Source organism: Rhipicephalus microplus, chromosome 1 (assembly GCF_043290135.1).
Source record: "Rhipicephalus microplus isolate Deutch F79 chromosome 1, USDA_Rmic, whole genome shotgun sequence".
In the NCBI taxonomy this organism is placed as follows: Eukaryota; Metazoa; Arthropoda; class Arachnida; order Ixodida; family Ixodidae; genus Rhipicephalus; species Rhipicephalus microplus.
The window spans coordinates 273,972,785-273,991,575 of record NC_134700.1 but is presented as its reverse complement, the minus strand read 5'-3'; the positions used below and the strand labels follow the sequence as shown (position 1 = coordinate 273,991,575).

At 46.7% G+C, this 18,791-nt stretch overlaps 1 protein-coding gene across 1 annotated transcript; it reads left to right on the top strand.

Annotated features, from left to right (window-relative positions):
• The first annotated feature begins 2,411 nt into the window (after nucleotides 1-2,411).
• On the top strand, nucleotides 2,412-11,243 carry LOC119188195 (zinc finger protein 711). Its single transcript, XM_037436122.2, has 3 exons — nucleotides 2,412-2,592; nucleotides 3,005-3,212; nucleotides 10,322-11,243. The coding sequence occupies exons 1-3, from the start codon at nucleotides 2,562-2,564 to the stop codon at nucleotides 10,680-10,682; spliced, it is 600 nt and encodes a 199-aa protein (XP_037292019.2). The 5' UTR covers nucleotides 2,412-2,561; the 3' UTR covers nucleotides 10,683-11,243.
• Nucleotides 11,244-18,791: the final 7,548 nt, after the last annotated feature.

Sequence of the window (18,791 nt, the reverse complement as noted above, 5' to 3'; positions counted from 1 at the left end):
CCCCTTCTAAATTTCAGTACTTTTTTCCGCAAAAAAAAAACAGATGCACTGTGGCGAAAGTGGCTTATGAAGCGTTTTGCATGTGATGGAACAAGGCCAGGGCATTGTAGAACCATACTGTTCTCTCTTTCTTTTTTTTCTTTTTTTTTACCCAAGGGTCAGGGTGGCTGTATACTGCACGTCTGGATTGGATAATGATGCCCTAACAGCACAAGGTGAACTCGGCCTCCATTTCTCGCTAAAGCTAAACGGAGAAACTAAGAAACTTAGATGTTCGTCGGATCATTGGCACAGCGAGAAGCTATTTAGCGAATAGCGGTTATGGCTCAGCTCGGTGCAAAAATAAAGAATTGTATCAAGTTGGCGCAATTAACGAAGCTGATGCATCCCGAAAATTTTAGATTTTTCTTTTAAACTACAAATCTTCACGAAAGAAGGGGTATTTAAAGGGCTCGTTTTTCTTTGTTAGACACAGCAGTAGTTAAAACTAACAAATAAGAGAGCCACGGGAAGTATAGGGGATGTTGTTTGTAGTAACTATAACTTAAACGAAAAGAAAGTAAAGCGGACGTCGTCCACTTTACCTTCTCATTTGCGTCACAGTTAGAAAAGCCTATAAGTTTTAATCGGTGTTCTACCTAACAAAGAAAAACGGGCCCTTCGGGGTCCCCTTCTTTCCTTCATTCATATAGTTCTGGCATAATTGATGCCTTCAGGTAGTATGCGAGATTATTAGCCAGCTGTTAGCTCGTATGAAGATCACTAGCTTCGCGACTCCAGCAGGCAGAGATTTTTCCACTCTCGCCGTCATGGATATGCTAGCGGCGCTGGCTAACACTCTCAGGTTTAAGCGAACACTGCACACATCTGACCCATGATGTGGACGAAAGGATGAGCACCGCTGTAGCTAAGTTGACAGAACATCGGTCGCGTTATTCGAAGGACGCAGGTTCGGCTCTTGCCAGCGTCATATGTTATCTTTTCGTCCACTTATTTATGCTCTTCTCATTCACATCATAATTACTACGAGCAAGATCCCCTATACGCTCCTTGGTTTTCTTGTCTGCAAGTTGCAATTAATATGACGTATGTCGACAAAGCTGGCACTAAGCAAAACTACCACTCCGTTCCTATATATCTTTCGGCGTATTCACTCAGATCTACGAAACGAGTTTTATAACTCAGTGCAGCACAGTCTAAATCTATCAACAGACAAGAACACTGCCGTGTTGTCAAGATTAGGTTTCCAAAGCTTATCTTTTATACTCGTCGATGTTTACATACTATAGCATGTGCGGGCTTGGGGAGAATCTACAGGCTCAAAATCTTATTATCATCCCGCCAATGAACCCCCCTCCCCCCCCCCCAAAAAAAACACAGATATCTCACATATAAACACGGTGTGTGTGACAGTGTCACCAAAGTATAGGTCAAAGTTATCACGTCTTACAAAGAGGGGATTGTCCCATTTAGCACAGTATAGTAAAAAAAAAAAGGGGGGGGGGGGGCTATGCATTTGTGGTGCGAACAATCAGAAGGAGGAGGAAGCAGAGAATCAGGTGGCATTATTATCACCCTTTCCCTTCTCTTTGGCCTTATAAGATGATTTGCTGGATTAGTTGACTCACTGTCTTTTAAATGTCGAGCGGAAAAAGGACACGACACATAGAAAGAAGGCCGCTCTTCCATGTCTTTTTCGTGCTCTGCTGTCACCCTTCCTTCCCTTTTTCACACTTTACTATACTATGCTATTCATGGCTATGTTTCTCCTCTCTTTGTCCTCGTCTTCTATATTTTTCCCTCTTTCTACCCTCTCTTTTAGTCTTTCTATCGCATTCTATTCGTACTCGTTCTCTCGCCCTTCAGAGTTAATGCATCCCACGCCGTACAAATCGATGCACGTGTTCTGGGACCTAAGCGAAATATGAAATAAAGTGACGGCGATGAAGAGGAGGACGAAGAGAGAGCTCACCGATTCACGATGATGATAGTATTCGGTTCACGCCACGCGGTGTAACGAAACTTAACGACTCCGCTGTAAACATTTCAAGCGCTGAAACGAGACACGGATGATGAAGTACGTAACGCGTGCGCTAACTTTACGCGATTGGTTTACCTACAACCATCGACGCACTTAATCATATGCGACGCCCACACAGGTAACAGGGTGCCATGCGCAGAAATGTGGATGCAGAAATAGGAACCAAGCAGCATTAACATAATAAAAAGCGATTGCAAAACTTCCGTAGTGGATATGACTCGGTGATAGTGAACAAGAACCAGTGAGCCATCGGAAGGACGGGTAGTAATCATCATGGTAATCGTGTAGGCGATTCGGTCGCGCGAGCATGCAGCTGATACGGGGGCGTCAACTCGAACGGCACCGATGAGCTCGAAGCAGTAGCAGCAGCGGCGCTTGCTGGCTTCGACTGTGGCCAGGCCGGCGCACACATCAACAGCGAGGCCTTTGAAGAAGCTTGAGACTGCATCCGAGTGGAACGACGCGCTCTGCGAGAGCAGCCATACACAACCGTATAGCGCTGTTTCCAGCTGCCAGCATCATGACCAGCAGTCCGGCCACACGTCGTAAAGGTATGTTCACTGCTTCTGGACTTGTTTTCAATTCGTATAGACATCAACGCGCCTGCCCAGAACGTTGTAACGGCGCATTCCGGACTGCATAAATAGTGTATGTACTGACCACGCGTGGATTGATGCAGCCCAATTTCACACGAGCTCCCCCTTGCGCACGCTATATTTCCATGGTTATATGTGGGCTAGCTCAAAGAAGGCGCGGTATTAAGTAGGCGGATGTACGTCGCCAGTCAGTCTGGAAGTCACCGTTTGAGCGTGCCTAGACAATCTATTAAGCTCTGTGCGCCAAGGCCTTTAAGGTTTTCTCGAAACAGTCGGTGTCGGTAAAAGGCCTGTTACTCATCTGAGCGAACGAGTTTTCAAACACGCGCAGCTGTTAGGTTAACCGTGGTACCACTGTCGTTTGCAGGCCTGCCGGTAACGTACACGTACCTGATCCCGGCATCGCCAACCAGCCCGAACCCGTGGCTCAAGGAAGTTTCCCCGCCACCATTGGCACGGCGAGACGACGCTGGCCGCCTTACGTGCGTCATCTGCCACAAGGCGTTCAGCAGCGAGTCCGACTTTGTGGTACACCAGAGACGGCACACGGGCGAGAGACCATACCAGTGTTCCAGGTACGCACTCTGTGTACCGACCCCGCGTCGCTACTCGGCACAGTGCCGAGAGCTCGAAATATGGTAGCGTATTCGGCGAGCTGGAATATACTCATGATGGACAGCGCAAACAAGACTAAAGAAGAATGTGCACGGCACAAAAACGCTGTAATGTGCACCCAACGTCAGCCGCGGTAGCGTATTGGTTACAGTGCTCCAGCTACGGCTCCAGCACTTATTTGAAGGTTGTTCCCAGACAAAGCTAAAATACTGCTTCTTCAAACGAAGTGATGTCTCAAACATTTGGAGCCTTGCAAACTATTGCTGTCGAATGTATATTCTTCTTAGTCGCCTTGCTTGCGCTGACCGGGCACTCGTTTTCATACTTATGAAAATAATTTCGACCCTTTTTGTATCATCCAGCGCGACACATCACTAAAGTGAAACAAGGCATCAGTCTAGTCTTATAAATTACACTTGGAAAACTAGGCCGTTAATTCCAACGTTAGGTTTAGAAGCAGCAGACAAAATGACGTTTCATTTCTCAATTTCGCGCCAGATTCACCACACACATCAGCGTGACGTCGCGCATTTTAAAGTGTTTCTTTAACCTTATTTTCACTACATTGGCTTAAAATTTCTTGACACTTGGCACATTTGTCTCTGGCCCTGTCAGGGGACAATGGCCTTAACTGTTAAGGATTAATAATACATCACACAAGAACTGCATTGCATGCAATGTCGCCACCTGTACTTTCTTTGTGCACGTTCTATCACTAATCAAGAATCTTCTCGTTCCGACAGTGGTAATTTTGGTATTGCGAGTCATTTACTAATACGAGAAAACTTTTCTTACTTCGTGGTCTCCTTTTAATGCTCTACGATCCTTTCCTCAGAAGGAGCTTTAGTATGCAAGCACGACAGGCGCTAAAACTTCTCCGTTTGACTCAAACAGTGCGGACTTCATTAAACTGAGCCAAAGGAAGATAATTTTAAGCCTAGTTGACGTAATCGCAAACGTTTGCGCCATCTCAATTCTATCACATCAGCACTTGGCGATAGAGACCCCCAAAAATATCGCGAAACCCATGAGGATTTGGCGAGGCAACTTGCATAAAACTTGGCGAATGTTCGGCCAAACTGTGCCCGAAAACGAACGAAGAACCAAATCTATCAAGGGGGGAAAAAAGGTGGTAGTCGCTTGAGGGTTTGTATTACGTGTAGCGTAACGCTAGCGGATGCTCGAGACAGTACCTTTTTGTCTTGTGTACAAGTAACCATCCAGGCACAACTTTGTGCCTCCTTTGTTCGATTTCATTGCCTTCTGCAAATACGTACCGTTAAATCAGCAACAGAGCAAGTATCGAATGAGCTCCCGAAAGCGTAGTACACTTACCTTGAAAGTGCTGGTGTGACCAAACTGCAGCGTCCGGAAGAAATATACGTGCGCTGAACTGCTACCCCCTTAATGTCTTTTCAGGCGCGTGCGCATATTGTAACGGTAGGATGAGAACGACGAAGAAGACAAAGAGGAGGACGATGTTGTCAGATCTGTGAGCCAACTGGGCGCCATCTTGTCCACCACCGAGTTTATTCCTCGTTTTATAAAGTAAAGTTATTCTCCCGTAACATCATTGGTGGGAGGTGCGGGGTACTCACTTCACGCAAAACGGAGCTTCGTAGCGGGCGCCTAGTGGTCTCCCCCATGGCGACTGCAGTCAACAATGCCGACCCTTCCCCGACTACCGTGCCTTCTCCAACTACGTCCGTGCTTTCTCCAACTGGACCGTCAACCCTCATCTTGGAGCCCCCGAGAGATCCAGGTACCTTTTCTGGCACTGATGGCATTGACGTAGAAGCCTGGCTGAAGTCATACGAACGAGTGGGTGTACGTATGCGATGGGATCCAACGCTCATGCTGGCCAACGTGATTTTTTATCTCAGAGGTACCGCAAAGGTCTGGTACGAGACGCACGAGGAAGAACTGACTAGCTGGGAGTTATGCAAGCAAAAGCTCCGGGAGCTATTTGGCAGGCCTGTGGGAAGTCAACGCGCCGCCCAAAACGAGCTCGCACGTCGAGTTCAGACGTGCACCGAATCATACCTCACGTACATTCAGGACGTGCTCGCTTTGTGCCGCAAGGTAGACTCGCAGATGTCCGAAGCCGATAAGGTTGGCCATATTATTAAGGGCATAGCAGATGACGCCTTTCACCTTCTTGTGTTCAAGAATTCATCTACGGTCCACGACATTATTTCTGAATGCCGGCGCTTTGAAGAAGCGAAGAGCCGCCGTGTTCTCCACCAGTTTGCCCGGCTTCCAAACACGGCTGCAACATCCACATGCGAAGACCCTCGCCTGCCTTCTACGGAAAGTCCCGGTGACGTTGTCCGTATTGTCCGTCGGGAAATAGAAGCCGCAGCTCCACTCGTGTCAGCCTCCCCCAACTCCGAAAGCTATCACGCCACCGTCTCTCTCATACAGACCGTCGTGAGGCAAGAACTGGCCAACGCCGGCTTAAACGTCTGCTCCATTCATCGTCCAGACTACGCCACACCAAATCCACCCGTGACTGTTCCGCCCAACCGACGTTTTTCTGCCAGCCCACATTATCGCGACCCGGCGGTATGGCGCACCCCAGACGACCGGCCGATATGCTTCAATTGCGGTCGTATAGGCCACATTTCGCGTCACTGCCGTGCTTGGTCCAGCTCTGCTCCGTGGCCTCACCCTCCGCCCCATCGCCCACCTGTCTGGAATTCACGCTCATCACCGAAAACAGAGCCGCTAACGCCTGAGAATTCCTCGCGCCCCCGATCCAGCCGCTCCCCTTCGCCACAACGCCGTTTCTCCCGCTCGCCCCCATCTCGCCGATCGCCGTCCCCAAGCTAATTCCGGCGTTCACCTCCGGAAAACTGACGGGAGCAGCTCTTGGAGGTGATGCTGCAATACCGACCCGATCCCAAAATCCTCTACTGACCTTGCCCGCACATCAGAACCTTATCAATGTTGACGTCGACGGTGTACCTACTACAGCCCTCATTGACACTGGCGCACACGTGTCTATCATGAACGCTGACCTTAGAGCACGGCTGAAGAAAGTCCTTACTCCTGGCCCAACTCCTGTGGTCCGAACGGCCGATGGTGGAAAAGTCGCCGTAATTGGTGTGTGCTCAGCTCGCGTCAGCGTCGCCGGACACCACACATCAGTTCTGTTTTATGTTTTAGAACACTGCCCTAATGACATAATTTTGGGCCAAGACTTTTTGTCTGAACATTCGGCCTTGATAGACTGCTCTGCCGGTATAGTGCAACTCGCTCTACCTAATGTTGTTGATCCTCCAAGTTGCCCTCCAAGTCGGCTTTGTTCTACAGAACACCTGCGTCTCCCTCAACGAACAGTAGCTTACATAGGCGTCTCCCCTGTTCCACCTGTCCCAGACGGTGTTTATATTGTGTCCCCCAATGTTGACGTCCTGCTTTCGCACAACGTTGCGTTTCCTCACACCGTCATCACTATTACGGCCAATGCATCCTGCCTACCCTTAGTGAATTTTTCACTATGTACACAAGTCCTCCCTCGTGGTATATCTCTAGCCGAGATCGTGCCGGCGGCAGAGTGCCATATTTGCACTCTAAGTTATGACAGCATCCCGAGTGCCGAAAAAACTTCGTCTACTCCTCCATCAGACCAAAGTGTGTTAACCAAGATGATTGCCCCCGACTTGCCGAAAGAACAAGCTAACGACCTGCGTTCCCTGCTTGCATCTTTTTGGGACATCTTCGACCTTGGCGACCGCCCACTCGGCCAGACGTCCGTTGTTAAGCACCGGATTGATACAGGCGATACGAGTCCCATCCATCGGAGACCCTACCGTGTTTCCCATGCAGAGCGGCGCATCATCCAACAGGAGGTCGACAAAATGCTTTCTCGGAATATCATCGAGCCTTCATGCAGTCCCTGGGCGTCCCCTGTTGTACTTGTAAAGAAGAAGGACAACAGCTGGAGATTTTGCGTTGATTATCGCCATTTAAACAAAATAACGAAGAAGGACGTCTACCCTTTACCACGCATAGACGACGCCCTGGATTGCCTTCACGGCGCAAAATATTTTTCCTCCATTGACCTCCGCTCTGGGTACTGGCAGATTGCCGTTGATGACATGGACCGTGAGAAGACGGCGTTTATCACTCCCGACGGCCTTTACGAGTTTAAAGTGATGCCATTCGGTTTATGTAATGCGCCCGCCACATTCGAACGTATGATGGACGCTCTGTTGCACGGCTTCAAGTGGTCCATCTGCCTGTGCTACCTGGACGACGTTATCGTTTTTTCGCCTTCTTTTGCGACGCACCTTGAAAGGCTATCGAAAATCTTATCTGTCTTTCGTAAGGCGGGCCTGCAACTCAATTCGGCAAAGTGCCACTTCGGCCGTCGTGAAATTTCTGTCCTCGGACACCTCGTTGATTCCGTGGGGGTTCGCCCTGATCAAGATAAAATACGCGCAGTAAGAGATTTCCCTGTACCAACCTGTACCAAAGACGTTCGCAGTTTCGTTGGCCTCTGTTCTTACTTCCGCCGCTTTGTTAAAAACTTCGCCGACGTAGCACGCCCTCTCACTCAACTTCTCAAAAAAGACGCTGGCTTCATCTGGGGCCCTGAGCAAGCAGATGCGTTTCAAAATCTAGTGTGTCTGCTTACGTCTCCGCCTATCCTCGCCCACTTTGATATTTCATCTCCAACAGAAGTTCGTACAGACGCAAGTGGCTATGGCATCGGTGCAGTCCTCGCCCAGAAACAACAAGGACGAGACCGTGTTGTTGCTTATGCCAGCCGCCTTCTTTCGCCTGCTGAAAGAAAATATTCAATAACCGAACGGGAATGTTTGGCACTTGTTTGGGCAGTCGGTAAATTTCGTCCCTATTTGTACGGCCGGCCATTCACAGTAATCACAGATCACCACGCCTTGTGCTGGCTTTCGTCCCTTAAAGACCCTTCAGGCCGTCTTGGCCGTTGGGCGCTGCGCCTTCAAGAATTTGATTACTCAGTCCTGTATAAAACCGGCCGCCTGCATCAAGATGCGGACTGCTTGTCCCGGTATCCTGTCGACCCTCCAGACGGCGACTCCTCTAAAACCACCCTTCCTATCGACGTTTTCTCTCTATCCGCGTTTCATGACATTGGAATCGAGCAGCGACGAGATACTTTCTTGGACGGTATTATCCGAAGGCTCACATCGGTGAGGCCCGACCCTTCCCTTCGAATGTTTGAAATACATGATGGTGTATTGTACCGTTGCAATATGCGTCCTGACGGCCCCGAAAGACTACTCGTCGTTCCCATTCAATTGCGTCACACTGTTCTCGCCCAGCTTCATGATGCACCTACAGCGGGTCACCTCGGCGTGTCACGGACCTACGACAGAGTTCGCCGGCGCTTCTTCTGGCCTGGCATGTACCGCGACGTCTGCCGTTATATTGCAGCCTGCGACCCTTGTCAACGACGGAAAAAACCAAATGCCCCTCCGGCCGGACGTCTTCAGCCACTGCACATCCCACAAGACCCATTCTACCGTGTTGGCGTGGACCTGCTTGGCCCTTTTCCTACGTCAGCTGCGGGTAATCGGTGGATTGCAGTAGCAACCGATTATGCTACCCGATACGCGATCACACGGGCCCTTCCAACCAGCTGTGCAACTGACGTGGCCGATTTCCTTTTGGAGGACGTCATCTTACATCATGGCGCCCCTCGACAACTCCTTACCGACCGAGGCAGCTACTTCCTTTCCAAAGTGGTTGATGACCTCCTCCGCTCCTGCGCCACTAAACACAAGCTCTCGACTGCTTACCATCCACAAACAAATGGTCTAACGGAGCGCCTCAATCGCACTCTCACCGACATGCTCTCCATGTATGTCTCCGCCGATCACCGCGACTGGGACACTACGTTACCGTTTGTAACATTCGCGTACAATTCTTCCAGACACGACACCGCTGGCTTCTCTCCTTTTTTTCTGTTGTTCGGCCGTGACCCTGCGCTACCTTTCGACACCCTCCTGCCGGCCGGACTAAATGACAAGTCTCAGTACGCTCGTGATGCAATAATGAAGGCCCAAGCGGCACGCCAAGTTGCTCGACGACGCTTACTGGACTCCCAGGACAATCAGAAGAGCGTATACGACGCCCGCCATCGTGACGTCCACTTCACACCCGGAGATCTCGTTCTGTTATGGTTCCCCTCGCGCCGCGTTGGACTTTCGGAGAAGTTACTCCCACGCTATTCAGGTCCCTACCGTATCTTACGCCAAGTAACTGACGTCACATACGAAATCACCCCTACGGACCCCGCCATCCTTCACCCTCACACTGACGTAGTGCATGTTACGCGACTCAAACCGTATTACTCCAGTGCCTCCTGATTAGCACCGGGTCGGTGCTCCAGCCGCCGGGGAAATCATGTAACGGTAGGATGAGAACGACGAAGAAGACAAAGAGGAGGACGATGTTGTCAGATCTGTGAGCCAACTGGGCGCCATCTTGTCCACCACCGAGTTTATTCCTCGTTTTATAAAGTAAAGTTATTCTCCCGTAACAATATACCTGACATGCGCATTGTGATATCGCACGTGACACCATTTCGTCATCAGTAGCGATTGTGGTATTAGACAACTAGAAGTCATAGTAACTAGATTACGATGTTGTAATCACTTATACAGATAAAATGGGGCAGTTGGAATGTCAATATGATGCTTCGTCAGCAGTCTTTCAGTAAACTGCAATCTTCATGCGAATCTTTTTTTTTTTTTCCTTTGAGAAATAAAGAATTTACGACTGGAAGGGTCGGATCTTCCAAAAAAGAGGGGAACACTTGCTCGGCATATTACAGTACACATTTTACCCTCACATAAATTCACATATTCAGAGTTATTCACCCACAGCTATGCACCTCCCATTCCTCCCCTTTTCAATATGACGTGTGTATAGCATGGGGCCAATCGTGAACTCTAGGATACAAGGTATCACTGTACAGCACAAGTGTTTGCCAAATTCTCAACAAAATGCAGTGTAGAGGCGCCTACGTGCTGCCGCTAAGCGTGTGGGTGCCAATACAAACCTCCGATGTATGCAGGTGTTTCGACTCGTTTGCTTCGGCGTCGGCTCTGCTTCTGCACCGAGGTAGTGTGCACGACAGTCGGTCACCGTTCCGATGCACGTTCTGCGGCCGCGCCTTCACCGCGGGCGATGCCTACTCGCGTCACCTGGGTCGGCACCGGAAGGCTGGCTACCTCTTTCGGTGCTCATGCACAAGGTTATTTCGCACTGAAGAGGAGATCAAGGCACACCTGGCGGTGCACGAGAATGGTAGCGGACACAAGTGCCCGGGCTGCCGAAGAGTGTACGAGTCGCTTCTCGCACTCGGTGCGCACTACACCAAGCACGAGAAGGCCGCCGACAGAACGAAGACACCTCCTCGACTCGTTCCTCGGTGATCACGCCGGCGACGCAATGTGTTGCGCATGCCTGTGTTACCCATCCGCTTTTGCAGCATCGGTATGACTTGTGTTATCGGCAACGCAACATCGTTTCTGTGAAAGCCTATGCTTGCTTTCCACGAAAACAAGCGCACCCATTCAAATGTCCTACCACAAATACCTTCAAGTGCTTTGTCTACGTTCTGTGGAGGCCTACGTCAGGATGGGTCACTTGCAACAATTCTTTTACATGACTATCAGGCCTTTTGATCAACACCCAAATACAAGCGCAAAAGAGGCCTCCAGTTTAAGGCATGTCACCAGACTTGGCATTCGGTGGCTCATTCTAGTCTGGAACTCTTATGAAACATGACAAACCCAAGCCACGTGGATGCAGGAAATGTCAGGTTGCAAAATTACCGGTGTAGAAAGTGCAGCAGAAGTAAAAGTACTCGCACTCAAGGCTGAAGAACAAGTTTTCGTTGATGTTTGTTAGTTGATGAGCCTTTGTGTGCACATCCAAGTGCACCAGCTTTAGCTTGTAATATTATGTTTTTATCATTTTAACATGACACTATGTCTTTTATGTTTTTATCATTTTAACATGACACTATGCAATATGCACAATCTTTGCATTTTTGCCTTTTTTAAGTGTGCAGTTGTACAGACACATATGATGCATAAAAAGTTTTCTTAAAAAAGAGAAGCCACGGAATATTTGTATTCAAGCAATCAGCTGAAGAAAAAAAAAAACAGATCGAAGTAGAAGCAAGGAGATGGGAAGTAAAGCATCCATAGATCGGTGCCAATAGTTTCACAGCACACAATAAAGCAGTGCCCAAATTCAAGCTCTTAGGAACATCCAACATCATTTGAGTAAACTGTCTGGTGCAGTTGACATGCTTACTGTTTTTGATTATATGGTTTCAAATCTGGTGAACTGCTTTACATGCTGTTAGCCTGTGCTGCTGGCACTGAAAAAATCTTGCTAGTGTGGGGTTTTGATTCTTCAACTATGTAAAAGGCTACCAATGCAAAGTATTAAAACCTGCAAAGGGAATTGTAGCTTCAACAGTGATTCTCCGCTGCATCGGAACAACGAATGCACCGCGATTTGATTTCACCTGTAACAAGCTGTTTGCGTATTAAAACTGTTTTGCAACTTTTTTTTTCATGCATTTTGAGCTCTTCATGCATTTGGAATATTTCAGCTCACATTGAATGACAGGTAGCAAACACCATTTGACAGAAAAGAGAGAACAAAAAATGTTTAAAGTAGAGCTAGCTTTTTTTCCGAAATACTCTCAGACAAGAATAGAGAAACATCCCTGCTGCAGTGATGCAGACATAATTTATAACGAAAGCACTGTACAGTGCTTTCCGAATCGAAATGTGACAGTTTAAGCCTAGGTAATGTACATATTTTTGCTTTCAGTACACTTTAACTAGCGCTCGCATCAGTTGGTGTTGCCTTAAACAACACTGACTGATGCAAGTGCTAGTCAACACTTTTACCAAGACACGCCATTTGTCGCAGTCAGGTTACCATGAGCTTGCCACAGAAGAATGAAATGTCGCATTAGCCATTTTTATCACAAAGAACCTTTTTCCTTTGAGTACATCTATGTCCCATGCATGTTTGAGAGGTCCGCCACGGCAGTATAGTAGTTGCAGTGCTTGGCTGCTGACCCAAAGATCTTGGGTTCGATCATAGCCGCGACAGTTGCATTCCGATAGACGCAATATGGTAGATGCCAGTATACTATGCGATGTCTGTGCATGTTAAAAAACTGCACATGGTCTGAATTTCTAAATGGAGCCCCCCACAACGGCGTCCCTCGTAATCGTATCGTGGTTTTGGGGTGTTAAACACGAGATAGTATTATTATTATTATTATTATTATTATTATTATTATTATTATTATTATTGCATGCTTCAAAGGGTCTTTCAAGCAGCTTCAGGGGGACATGGGTCTGAGGGCAATTCTATTTTTTAACAAAATGTGACAAAATTTTGCATGCTTACTCAGTTTGTTCTCCCAAAGATGTAGTTATTTGTTCTGCAGCTTCATTAGTTCATTATATAATTAAGATAATCTCTATTGATACTACTACAATAGAAAAGTAACCAGTCAAAAATTTACAAAATACATAGGAATCGACAGTAGAAAGCACAAGCCACACAACATGGGAAGCACTTTTTTGATTGGGTCATTATTTTTTACCTTACAGTTCACTAAACGACATAGCTCTGAATGTGGCCATGGAGAGGTCACACAAAAGACTAATTTTAAAAGGTTACATCACGAAAAATTAAACTCTTGCTCCAATGTTGCGTGCTCCAAACATATAGCTTCATGCTGCAAAAAGAATTATTCTGCTATCTGTAAACGTTTCAAATAAATTGCAGGAATTGTCATGCAGGGTGTACAAAATTGCCACTTTGTAAAGATCAAGAAACCATAATTTTAACATTTTTAAACAATAAAAATTTGTGCACTTATAACTACACAGTCATTAACATGCATATGATTAATAAAAGCCTAAGGAGTGCAACGCTACAAGCTGATCGAAAAGTGAACGAGCACATCTCGAATTACAGCACAGTAAAGTTCACTGCATGTAACCAAGAACAAAAAAAGGTTTATATTAAAATAAAAAATTCAAGCTGCACATTAAAAATCTGCTCTTAGCGTTGTTTTCTGTGCACATTTCGCTACATTGCACAAAAACAATTGCAGCTCTAGCTGTCCTATGTCCACTTTTACAGAATAAGCAAACAAAGAAAACGGTCAAAATCTGTGTTCTGAGATCGATACTGTTAAAACTTTATTTCGCCATTTTGAGTGAAAATATCATGGCACACATACTTCTAGTGAGTCAATATGCACCGGGCATGTAATCAGGCTCATCATTTGCATGAGCGTGTCATTTCTTGAAGTTCTGCCACAAGTTGTCGTCTGCCCAAAGGGCCGCTTATCAGTTCGGTGACGGTGCTGAGCCAAGTGTGACGAATGTCCACGATCCATCGAATGGCAGGACGATGTTTTCCCTCTTTTCCAGACTGAGTTACACGTGGATGTCGCGAACCGAACTCACGCACACGCTCATCAATTTTGAGACTACAAAAGTAACACAATATCAAGTTCTCTTTTTTTTTTTTCTTGACTGCCGCATTTTCGGGCGACAATCGCGCCATCGTTGCGACACGCATGCCATTAAAAGCAGTCTACCTGTTGCCAGTACCACTTTCAACGCGAACCGTTCGTCGACGCGCGGCACATTCCACTCTGACGCCCCGTCACGCAGTCCACACATAAACGAGCTGAAACTTCATGGCAAGGCCATATTCCCGCTCGCCTCTCCTGGTCTTGGCGTCACCATTGCTAATCTTGCGCTTTCAATTCAATGAATTTACCACCTCCAAGTTCTCGATGGTAAAGGTCGTTTCGTCGGACGAGGGAACTGCAGCATCGGCGCGTTTCACTGCGCTTCCGTTCCGTCGCTGCAAAGGTTGATCTCTCTCGCAGCTTCACTTCTGCTTTCTTCTTGCCATCTTCTAACTGTTGAGGCTGCAAAACTTGCGTGTCGTTGCGCACAGGGCCGCTTTCAGCGATGTTGTCGGCAATCGACGAGCTCGGCTCATAGGACCAGCGTCCACTAAGCCTACCCCTGTGGCCGCTTCGCTGACCGCCGCGAGTTCGTCATCCTCATTGTCCTAAACCCTTCCTGGGCTCTTTTGGGGTTCTAAGCGAGCAATCGCCACACCCGCTTCACAAATTTGTGTGGTGCGACACTTCCTCATTGCAGCAGGCAGTCGACCACACCACTACAAAATAGTGCACGCCCGCACGTGTCTCGACCGTGAAGTAGATGCTGAAAACGCCACATGGCCCATCGGAGGCCTAGGTTTTGTCAAGTGCTGCAAGTAGCCAATAGAATCGTGCGCTGGTAGCGTTTTTGCTAAAAAACCAATGAGCAAGGCGAGCCAGCTGCGGCAGGAAAAGCCATTACGTCACACTTAGTGGAAGTAAAGAAGATTAAAGGGACACTAAAGTCAACTATTAAGTCGACGTTGATTGTTGAAATGGTGGTCTCCTAATGTTACTTTTGCGCCAAGGAAGGGCCTATTTTGAAATAAAATCACGTGTTAGTGGTCCGCATCGGCTTAGCACACTTCAAATTACCCGCCTGAAGAAGCGAACCGACCGGCCCATATCACGTCACTGTTGCCGTGCACAACGTTGCCCGGCTTTACTGGGCCAGTAGCAGCAGACCGAAAGCAGCGGGAGCCACAGCAGCAACACTGGCCATTTATCAATTTCCCTCCATTGGCTCCGAGATTGCAGACGCTTTTGTTTCAACTGCGCCCCACTAGATGGCACAACCTGTCCCGTGTAACCACTTGAAAATTTAATTTTTTAACCACTCGCGCAATTCCCCATATTAATGTCCGGTGGTGCTTTTTCCCATGAATCAAACAGAAACGAACAAGCAGCGTTTTATCGTGTCTCTTGATGCATGGAAAGTTCTTTATTTAGTGCAGTTAGATCGATTACTAGTGATTAATTGTAGGCGGTCCCTCTGATGTCATCGGGATCATATTGAAAATGTCCTACTGCGGCGCTTGAGTTTTTTTTTGCATTTACCTTAATTTCTCGGTAAGTTGATAATACTGCTGTTGATAATATTGTCCATTTTAGGTGTTGTCATACATGGAGCTTTTACTCTGACGTTAATTGTTATTTGATTTTAATGTCCCTTTAAAGGAGTCATCTTCACAAAGCATGCTACAGCGGCTCACGCATGCGCGACGGACGCCAGCAACAGGGAGGCGAGCCCACGAGCGCGGTATTTCGTACGCGCCGGGCGGCATCGCCGCCGCCAGTGATGGATGAGCTAGAAAAGCAACACTTTTGTGTTGATAATGAGCAAACGTGCAGCGATACTCGCTTGTATAGTGCCCATGTACCATTTGCAACCTGAGTACCGTTCATATTGTGAATTTACAATACATTTGCAGCTTTGAACTTTGTGTTTAATCCGCGAAACTCAAGAGAGCAACGGCGCCAATCGGCCGCTTAATCGCCACGACAGGCTGTTCTCTTCTGCAGATATGGTAAGTTCAGGGTACAGAAGATAATGTAATGTAACAGTGAAATGTTATTTGTCTCGCTATTTAGACAGATAAAACGTTAACAGGAAGCGATAATTCAAACAATAAATCCCATTACCGTGTCAGGTACATCTAATTCTTGACTTGGCAAGCTCCGGTGAGAACAGTGGACCACGAACTGCTTTCCGGTAGTTGTGATCGTCGTACACAAGAATGTCTCACCACAGTCTCTTGCATTAAGAGCCGTGAGCGCTGCCGTTTTCGTCTAGGAATTCTAGGCTGCCTTCACTGAGACCCGCATGCAGCATAGGGAAACAACAAAGCTTCGGCGTCAACCATGTTCGGAGAAGAGGTCGCGAGCTTTAAAAACGAGCGCTTTCGACCTCTTGGGATATCAACTAAAAACCGTGAAGGCCAACGCTCACTGTAGGCTTCTAACACACTGCATCATTTTTGAAGAGCACCAGCTACATAAAAATGCACATTCAGAACTGCAACTGGCTATGAACAACGCGGTGATACAAGTAGTGATGCTGACAACACAAGACGCCGGCGTGCCTACCTATTCCCACAACCGCACTGCCAAGGCACACGACTTCCACCACACTTTTCGCTCCAGCCCGCATTGCGAGGGCCTCTCCTTAGCTTTCGTTCCTCCGTGGCTCTTCCAAACAATACAAAATGGCCACTATAGATAGTGTGTAATGGCAATGGTTGGGCGCAGGAAAAGTGCAATTTTTGCATCTATTTCAGCTCCCAATCCTCTCATAAGGGTGTTATAAATTAATTTTGTGCCAAAAAGTAATGACATGAGAAGCTGGGAACTTTTCATATCAGCACAAAAATAGGTACAGGTTCCGAAAATGTCAGCTTCAAAAAGTCGATTTTTTAGCGATTTTCGACCTTCTAAGACCCGTGTGTCCCCCCCCCCCCCCTCCTCCCCGAGTTGTTTTTAATATACCTTACCCACAGACCACCGCGGCGGGGCGCGGTACAAATACAGAGAAGTTGTATGAGGCCACAAATAAAGAGCAACAAAAAAAACTGCTTATCCAAAGTTGTGTCTGCAAACAGTGGATATTACAGAATGACACACACACTACTCTCCTGCGCACAGTTATGCTACAGTTGCACAGTTATGCTACAAGTTGCACAATTATGCTACAATGCTACAAGTTCTTTTGATGACCGTGGTTCTAGCCACAACGATTGACTGCTGAAAAATCTAATAAGATTTCAAATGTGATGAGTTGTCCACCAGAAATTATAAGTCACACACTGTAGACCATACCCTTAACTGGAACAAAATTCACATCACCAGTATGTTGCACTGTCGAGGCACATTACTGTAATGATTTCTCTTTACCCCAGGTACATACACTCAAACCTCGATATAGTGAGCCCAAATAAACAAAATATTGGTTATAACGAAGTAAATAAAAAATAGTCTAGCCATAGTGTTAGGAATAAATCTTTATAACAAATTTTTTAATATAACGAGCCTATTCTTATGTAAGATGCAACTTTTATATAACGAGGTTTGAGTATATATATTTGCAAATGAAGGATAGACAGCCCAGTCACGTTGACAAGCAAAGAGCACAAAATACCTATGCTAATCCTCATAAACAAGAGTAGTAAAAGTAATCCTGGTAAGCTTTTAAAGATAAATATACAAGTAATGAAATGTGCATATTTTGTAGTTTTTTTAAAATTAGTGCAGTCATAGCAGTTTAGCTAGTGGCAGTTAACGGGCTAAGGCATTCATGCCACTGCAAAACAGAAGTAGCCACACTTTCAAGCAAGACCTTTTCATGATCTACAAAAATGGCATGGTAATGCACATGCAGACTGAATAGCGCAAGTCAGCTGCCATTCTTGTTTTTTCAAGGCAGGTCTGTCCAATTACATGACCTGCGATCATGAAAAAGAGTTCCAAATTAAAACAATCTTATTAATACTATCTTATTAAAAGAGCTCACTTTGCTGAAATTTTGGCACCAGCACCGCTCTTACTAGATGTGAAAAAAAAAAAATCGGTAGCCCACGAGCTAAAATTCCAAATAGACGACAATAACGACAATCTGGTTCGAGCGAGACTCAAAGCCATGTCTACTGCAAGGCAGGCAGGTGTTCCACCACAGAGGTATGCCAATACTTGAAACCGTTTCGGAAAAAAGCCCCACACGAATGTCACATTATGCGAAAGTTCTTCTAAACGCATGTAACATTCTGTGGAAGAAGCGGAAAATTACCAGGCGTGAAAAACACATAAACTGCTTGAGTGGGTGGCCCACCAATCACAAAGTGCTCAGGCATAATTAATCACTTTCAGTAACAGTATTAACAAAGTGTGCAGCGGCGCAAGTTTGCATGTTGCCTTATACTGACTCATGTAGCCTTATAATGGCACATGTTGCCTTATACTTTGCAAATTCAAAAAAAACAAAGGAAAAATTGCAGCGTAGTTAGTGGTTCCTTTGCAATTTTACTTGCAGTAAGCATTCCAGGAGAGTTTGAAACCACCAATCTTACGTGCACAGACAATTCTTTTCTTGCAGCATGACTGAGGTGTGTACCAAGAAGCGGTGCCAGGCTAGCGATTGAGGCCATGCGTACAAGGCCTGATCAAGCTTTCACGCTCTACACTAGAAGGCGGAGCTCAAGTGCCCTCTAAACTTTCATGGTGCACCAAGAGAGTCGAACAGTGACATACTCGGGGAGATCAACAAGCCCAATTACACAGTGGACAGGATGATCATGGTATGTGCTAGTACTATAAAGGTACACATGCAGATATCAGCCTACACACACAAAAAAAAAGTGGCATCTAGTCTACTAAAGCTACAATGTGACTATAAGATATGCCGTGATTCCCTGGAGCTCTTTAACATGACTCATCGCCACCAAAGCTAGTACCAAACCTTTGGCCTCGAGCTTAAAAGTTCAATACCATAACCACTAAATTCCTGTATGAAGTAAAAGCTAAGGTTGAATGACAACACACAGAA